General features: G+C 43.7%; 1 protein-coding gene across 1 annotated transcript; it reads right to left on the bottom strand.

The window, feature by feature from the left end:
* Positions 1-247: 247 nt before the first annotated feature.
* On the bottom strand, positions 248-6,362 carry bmp2b (bone morphogenetic protein 2b). Its single transcript, XM_080048354.1, has 3 exons — positions 5,978-6,362; positions 4,676-5,043; positions 248-1,494 (listed from the first exon to the last, which is right to left on the bottom strand). The coding sequence occupies exons 2-3, from the start codon at positions 5,028-5,030 to the stop codon at positions 581-583; spliced, it is 1,269 nt and encodes a 422-aa protein (XP_079904480.1). The 5' UTR covers positions 5,031-5,043; positions 5,978-6,362; the 3' UTR covers positions 248-580.
* Between the last annotated feature and the right edge of the window lie 1,950 nt (positions 6,363-8,312).

The following is an 8,312-nucleotide window of genomic DNA, read 5'->3' as shown; positions in this document are numbered from 1 at the left end:
CCTCTCCACACTTCTATTGTTGTTGGTTTCCAATTACGTTTACCAAGAGTTCAATGCTTGGTTTGCAATCAGTGTGGTGTGAGCTTCATGTCATGTGTTATATTTTTGCAGCTAATTTCTGTCTGAATTTGAAACTCTTGTTATTCATGCCAGCCACATATGTCCGGCCTTGACATACATTCATCAACAACAGCTGTTTCACTGTGGTTGATCTTGGAAAATTGGAGTGACCAGGTTCTTTTCACGATAAATACACAATATTTATTTACAAATAAAGTGGTTATAATAGAAATAAATACAAAATAAAAATCTGAGCATTATACTTCATGTGGTATTGCACCCATTTCGAAATGTACATCAGAAATACATTTTCAAAACCAGTAAAGGAATATTCCTCTGCTTAAAATATTTATTTTTCCCAACTTTATGTAGACATAAATATATTCATATATAGGCCTTTCCTCTTCTGTTTTGTCTTTCTTTCATATAAATAAACGTCTTCATTGGGAAACCGGGTGTCCATAATAACCTTTCAGTTTCTCGACAACTTTCTCTTTCTAACCATATCCTTGTCATTTTCTCACCGGCAGCCACATCCCTCCACCACCATGTCCTGGTAGTTTTTCAGGATGACCTTCTCATATTCATCCAGGTAAAGCAGGGAGATGGGACTGAGGTCAGTGGGCACACAACAGGCTTTGGGTATGTTAGAGTTGACTGAGTTGACCAGCGTCTGCACGATGGCATGATTGGTAGAATTGAGGTGGTCTGCTAGGGGAAAGGGACATTCCCCATGGCAATAAAAGGCGTGGTAGCCAGGGGGCGCCACTATCCACTCATTCCACCCGACATCACTGAAGTCCACATACAAGGCATGCCTCTTGCAGCTGGCCTTGTGCTGGTGCTTCCTGCGTTGTTTGCGGAGTGCTGCCTGACGTTTTTCCCGTGTGTGGAGGACTGAGTCTCCACGGCCATCATGGCCATACGTTACCAGCAGAGGCCGAGCCTGAGGCCAAGAGTCTTGGTGCTGGTGCAGGGAGCGGCTCACCCTGACATGCCTACTACTTTTCTGGGCGTGCTCCCCACCTATCTCCCCCTGCTCCGGATGAAGCACCTCCACCATGAAGCCATGGTTGTGGCCAATCCCAGATGTCCACTGAGATACGGCCGGGCTGACGTCGAAGCTCTCCCAGCGGCTCAAAGAGTCCTGTACTAGCCGAGTGTCCAGCAGACGTGCCAGAGGTTCCCTACCTTGAGCGGCAGGAACTCCGAATAGCTCATAAATGTTGATACGATGGAAGCCCCCTGCAGGAGCACTGTCACCAGTGCTGCCGTTTCGGGAGCTGTTTTTGGGGGTTGCAGCTCCCATGACCTGATCCCTGTAGATTCGTAGCTCTGCGGAGGTGATGAGCTCCTCGTCAGGGATAGAAGTTAGATTGAAGTAGAACTGCTGGGTCGTTATGCCTTTCAGCCTGGCCAGGGCCTCCATAGCCTCTACAAGAGAAAGCACAGAGACAAACATAGTGTAAGCCGGGAGCAAGGAAACATACGCCAAAGATGGTTTTTCACATGATTTATTTTGCTCTCTCTCTCTCACACACTCTCTCTCTCTCTCACATACACACACACACATGCACCCGCACGTAACTTGCAGCCTTCTTTCTGTGCAGCCAGCCAGTCTGCCACGTGGTTATAGTGAATGGGTGCGGGCCAGTGTCACACAGGGATAACGCACACCTAAACACTTTGCACTTTGTATGACTCAGTATAACAGCAGGCAAATGTTCATGGTGATGCAATACATCATTAATGTCATTAGTGTCATGCTCATAAATTTAACAGGTTAAGCGTTAGAAGATGAAAGCAGTGCGCTTCCGTTTTTTTGCTAGGATCAAACCTGCTTGTCAGCCTGCTATTAAATGGCATATTTGCCCTATGAGAATTGGCTGCTGCACACAATTCCCACTATTAGTTCATAAGAAAAAAAGTCATACAATATGGTAGTATTGTCAAAGATAAGTATTAATAAAAGGGCAAATGCTAACATAAATGCCAACTGTTGCAATAACCTTTACAGAACTGGTCAGATTTGACCACGGATTTTGCAATGTGAAAGACAATTATCCTTTATAAAAAAAGAGCATTACCAAAAGAAGAGATAGGATTATATTCATATGTAAATCCCTAAAATAATCTAAAGACCATGAAAACAATGCTGTGTATCCTATGTTTTATATTTTATTAACTTGTGCTAAAAGTCCTAAACCTGGAATTACACACACACACACACACACACACACACACACACACACACACACACACACACACACACACACACACACACACACACTCAGAGTACCCAGTGGTATTCCCCTCTATAAGTGTACAGTAAAGTACAGAAATCTTAGTAAAAGCTGCAATTTTATTTGAGGCAGACCTTCTTTGAACTCTTCCTTTATGAAGTTCATAGATGATGTATAGATATACGTTTCAATCTGTTTGGTGTGGTAAAATAAACACAAACGTTGAACTCTTTGCTGTTTCAAAGGAGGCATTTAGGAAATTCCACCATCTCATCTTAAACCTCCCTCCAAAGGCACAAAGACCTCAATTAGGCCTATCACTCCTCATTTGATGTGGGAAAGCCCCCTGTCTCTCGTTCCCGCTCCTCTGTCCCCAATCCTTCTCTTTCTATCCTTCCTTGGCACCCAAATCCCCTTCTCCCTCTGTTCTCTTAGCCCCAAATCCTCTTTTGGTTCTCTTCCCCTTCTCTGTCAGTCTTCCTCTGTTTCTTTCTGCAGCAGCGTTCTCACCATCTCTCTCTCTCTCTCTGTCTGTCTGTCTGTCTGTCTCTCCTCAGAGGAACGGCTGTGTGAACAAGTTGAGGCTTGTCAAAAACGTGTGAACCACAGATATGAGTGTATCAACATTCCTAATTTCTTTTTGCGCTGCATGCCAAAACAAAAGATAAAGGCTAATGTTGGGTCATTCATCACGGACCTGTCTCTGGCAGCCACTTCCTGTGTAATAGTGGAAATGTTCTATTTGGCATGGAAAACGGTTATTTTTTGAAAACTGATAGCAGTGAAACTAATTATCTCAGTGAAATTAATATCAGCAGGCAGATGTGATGAATGATTAGAGCTGTTGGCTTTGATTTGCTGCAGTTACATCTGTAGATACATGCTTATTATGTGGAGTTGCCATCAATTGCACGTCTCTTGACATGGGAATACTAACAACCCCACAGCTCTGTTAGCATAGGATGAAAGAGCCTGGGGAGCATATGTAAACACAGTCTGAACACATTGGTAATGGCCGGTGGTGTCAAGGTGTGTGCTTGCCTGGTGCGGAGGTTTCCAGCAGTGGGCAGGGAGCAGTCACTCAGCCCGGCTGCTCTCGGGCCAGGGTTGTTTGTAGTGTGTCAGTGTAGCCACTGGGTGTCATTGCACTAGTCCTCTGGAGAGCACCCAAGCAACCACTCCACCACCCCTTCTCTGACTCACCCCTGATGGAAACTTCCCCACGCAAAACACTTATGACTCTGTATAAGGACTCTGTGTAGAGCCCCTATAGACTCTTGTATGTTGTAAAAAGTTGAACAGGGCCATAGGATATTGAATGCTGAGTTACTATATGGTTGACTGTGAAAGCTATTTATTATTTTACATTAATCATTTGAATATGATTCACCAATTGCAATAGACAGGTCTTTAGAAATTAAACTTAGATGTATTAAGAATAAAATATATGTTATGTTTAAATTTCGAGTGTGTGTGTGTGTGTGTGTGTGTGTGTGTGTGTGTGTGTGTGTGTGTGTGTGTGTGTGTGTGTGTGTGTGTGTGTGTGTGTGTGTGTGTGTGTGTAAGCCACTTGAACATAACATACCTCTAGTGTCTAGTGTATGAGCCTTATTCATCTGAGCAGCATGTGTTGCCTTGGAAGTAAAATGGAATTGAACTGAAACAATCAGCGCGTATCCAGCGTATAAACTAAGTGAGCAATTACGGTGTTATTGGAACGTGCGTAATGGCGCACAGCGCGGAGAGAAGGGTGAATTGGAAAGAATAAGGCGCGCAACCCCGCCTCCCCCTTTACGAAAGACTAATTTCAGTCCTGCTAGAAATGACTCAGAATTCAGTCTGACACGATTACTTTGTCATAACGCGTGTTAGTATAATGTCATGTCGTGTGTTATTGAAGTTACAGGGTGGTGACTATCACCTGCGCAAAAGGCACACCGCCCTTTCTCCTGCTCCTGTGGTGCGTGTCTGGAAAAACTGTTTTCAGAGCCCGAGCAAACACCATAAATTATTAAGAAACAAATTACCGCAGGGATACCACCGCCCCTTGATGTTTTTGAAGCCTGTGACAGCTGCGCCAGGGGGAATGTTTGGTTAAATGTTGCATCAGGAGAGTTAGTTTAATTGTGCATGAGATGTTTGTTGCTAACCATGTCAGTGACTTTTCAAGCAATCAAGCAATCCGAAAACGTCTTGATGAGTAAAATAACTCTGACACGTGTCACCTGTAAATGACTAACGCTCCATAAAACGGCGAAGACTCTGAAGTTCAGTCTTGACGCTCTGAGTCATGTTTAAATATAGGTTTGCGTTGTCTGAGAGAGCTGGGGAGCTCTCCGGCTGACAGGTAAAGGTATGTCACTAATACATACCTTCATGGTGAAAGCTTCTAATCGTGTTGGCCTTGCTGGCGGCTCTCTCCGCGTGTTTCCCCATGCTCTTGGGTCGTTTCGTGCTGTGGTCTCCGTTCGCTGAGTGCATGCGGTAAAGGTCCACCATGTACTGCGGCACCACAGCTTGCTTGCTCGGTGTCGGTCTGCGCCTCAGTCCAAACATATTGAGAAGCCGAAGCTCAAACTCGTTGAGGGAGCTCTCCGACCGCTCTGGGGTCTGCTTCCCGGATTCGCTGTACTTCCTCCGGCCCACCTCGGGGATAAGTCCCGTAGCACCTTCCAGCAACACCTGAGCGATCAGCAGTACCATGAAAGAGCGGACCACGGCGACCATGATCAGTCAGTCCCTGTGTGGAGAAAGTTGGTTTCTGTCAATACACTGGCGCTGAGGTATTGACACAAGGTAGACACAGCAGGGGCTTTTACTGCAGCATTCCCCAAACTGAGTGTGATCCCCCCCATACAGTAGGAATGATTGAAGGAGAGCAGGTTAAAAAGGGAAGACACCTCTTCTCTTTGAAGTAGAACAAAAAAAGAGGGCTGTGAATAACAACCCCGCCGGCACTGTAGCGCGTCTAACCGAAACAGAAGATTGATCTTAACATGAATAGAAACATGAAATTATCAAGGCAAAGAGGTTATGATTGAGAACAAAAAAAGAGAGGGGAAAGACAATTCAAAGAAAGTCGTGGGGAAGAGTGCAGACATTTAGTCTCCAATTAGAAGAGATAAGACATCATGTTTTGTGATGTGATATGAAAAGAAGTCTCCCCAAAGATCACAAGAAGCACGAAAGAATGTTATAAGAGGAAGAAAAAGGCATAGAATACATAGCAGCAGGAGAGGCAGTCAGACGGAGCTACAAGCGTCTATTTGCAGAGGCTTTGACGGTCATGTATAATCATAAGGGATAGAGTTACTTCAAGAGGCTTGCAGGTGTTAGATCTGACGTGCTACCAGAGCCAGATGTAGCCCGGGACAAGACATCAAAAACACAAGAACCACATATCATTCTGGGTAGCACAGCTTCGAAAAGTTCAACTTCTTTAATCTGCATTTCTCTTTTCACAGCGTTTTCCCAAAGTTCGAAACGGGGACGCTTTAACTTTTTACGCACACACCCTATAGGCATACGCGTATAGTGGGATAGGTGTGGATTTCAAGGTGTAAAGTAAAGGTCTTCTCGCAAATCAAGTTATTCTTTACATGTTGACATTATTCAATATTTCCTATCTTGGTAAAAAGTTAACTGTTTAACAAAGGGAATCGGTTTTATTTTACCTGACGAGGAAGCGCTGTGTCCGGTCGTCGTTCCACCTTTGGGTCCCGATAAATTCCACATTAATTCGTGTTTATTCCACGCTGCTTTTCCTTGGGGGACCAAAGAGAGCCCGTGCTCTTCGCCGATCGCCTCTCGCACATATTATCACCAGCTGCAATTCGGGTTAGGTCTTGGTCAGCGCGGACGGAAAGAAAAAGACAAAAATATATGTTATGTCTATGAGAAAGCGGGTTCGCGTAGGCAGGAGCGATCTAAGTATAAAGCATCTTGATGGAACATCTTCCAAAGTGAGGAGCTCGCCGAGACAAAAGTTTAGAAAGGCGCACTCAAGTGTCGCTCCCTTGGACCTTGCTTCGTGTTGGGGGGAGCGCGTCACCTCTCTTCTGTGCGCCACAGCGTAGTGGTTGAATTGATTGGTGCCTTCTCTTCCCCCAGCGACTCTTTTTGTTGTGTAGTGATGTCACTGAGGGGCTGTCAAGCATGCGTCCACTATAAAGCACCTCCTGCAGACCTCTAAATCCAAACTTTTTTATGTCTAAATGTTACATAAACACACCAGAGCCATGGATTTGATCACAGGGATCCCCACAGACTTTGCAATGGCTTATGTCAGTCTCATTATATACATTTTATAAAATACATTATAGGAAAATTTAATAATTTAACGTGTCCCATTTAGCCCCCCTCCAATATCAGTGTGCCCAGCCCCAAAAACGATTGAGAAATATCAGCCTATATCCCTATCCTTATTACAAACAACTCTTTCTCTCTTGCATCTTTACATAACTTGGAAATTTACACCGTAAAAATAGTAACAAAGTCAACAGTTAAAACCATACTGTTGCTTTTAGTTGTTTGTTTTTGGGGTGATTTTCCATACATGGGAATAGCAATCCTGTATTTGCTAAATGTTTTTAAATAACATCAAAATGGCTTGTTACGGTCCGGTGGTGTAATATTCCTGTGAATTTAACCAAAAAGAGCTAAACGCAATCCAGCTCACGCTGTTGCTATTCAACCGATCAAGGTGTTAATTGCTGGATCAAACGGGTTTAGCTTTTGGATTAACGCTAATAGATAATGGCATCCCAGTGTGTTTCTTTTGTGGTTTTACAGGATTAGATTCTGCACAGGGACTATCACATCCTCCGGCTGAACCTCTCTGTGTGAGTGCAGGGGTGCTTGTACTCGTGTGACACCAGAGCGAAATTACACATGCTTACTCCTGGCTGGATTCATTTTTTCATTTCATTCCAATTCACAGCAGATTATAAATATACCAGTGGCAGATAGTTGGCTTCACAAAGTGAAATTGATATAGAGAAACGTAATCAATTTCAAAGAAAGACAAGTTTTTTCACATAGTTTATGTCAAACTCCATTAATTATGTGAAGAGCTCCCTCTTGACTTGGGGGAGTACCTGCTGTATTTGTACAGCACAATGGTACAGAGGGTTGAGGGAATCTTTGAAAGGTTGTTTTTAGCCTGTGGGGTGTAGTCAACAGCATTAATGTTTAGGTCATCTCCATAAGAAAAGCCCCCATTGATTCTCCCTAGTGACTTCCATTAGGTGATGATGGTGGGGCAGGCGGCTGTGTTTTGGCCATAGCACCGGGCTTGTTTTCTCCCGAGAGATGGCAATAGATTAAATCTCACAGAGATCACAAGATATCTTTGTCTCCTTCCAGGACAATAACATTTTATGAGGGATAATCCCGGATCGTCCACTTAGCAATTAAAATACAGAGAGGCCAGTGGGTGCACATTGTTACCTGAGTCGCAATGTGCCGTCTCACGGCCTTCCCCTTGCTGTATCAAAGCATTTTTCATTTTATACTTATTTGGTGGTGAATCTCTTATGATTGTTTTCACCCCTTATTTAATGACAAGCATCACTTAAAGGGGACATATAGTGTCATGTACTTTCTGTCCAATGTTTTCAAAGGAACCTATTCCAGTCCAGTTCATTCATCCATTTATTATTCTATTCATTCATAAAGTCAAGGTATGGGAGAACATGTGAATTCATTCATACCACTTAGATTTGCTCTATTGTCGTGTTAATCTGTTGACAGTGATAGTTGGGTCTCTGCTATTGCCAAAACATCACTCTGTGAACCTAGTGCTCTAAACCCAAACTCAGGTAAAGCAGCTCAGCATTTAGATGCTTTAGATTGGGAGATAAGGCCTCACACACTAAGCTGTGAGTATCTTTAATTACCCTAGTGAGAGGATTAAAAAAGAGGGCTTTATCTGATGCTTTCTCCCTCTTTTCCTTTCTGTACAAGTGTGTGTGTTTGAATGAGAGGGCATGTGACAGTGTGTGTGTTTGT

This window comes from Ammodytes marinus, assembly GCF_949987685.1.
Source record: "Ammodytes marinus genome assembly, chromosome: 19".
NCBI lineage: Eukaryota > Metazoa > Chordata > Actinopteri > Uranoscopiformes > Ammodytidae > Ammodytes > Ammodytes marinus.
This window is presented reverse-complemented; position numbering and strand designations above follow the sequence as displayed.

Coding starts and splice junctions, on each gene's coding strand:
- bmp2b (XM_080048354.1), bottom strand. CDS start 5,030: ATGGTCGCCGTGGTCCGCTCTTTCATGGTACTGCTGATCGCTCAGGTG. Junction 1,495..4,675: donor TAGAAGCTTTCACCATGAAG/GTATGTATTAGT, acceptor TTTCTCTTGTAG/AGGCTATGGAGGCCCTGGCC.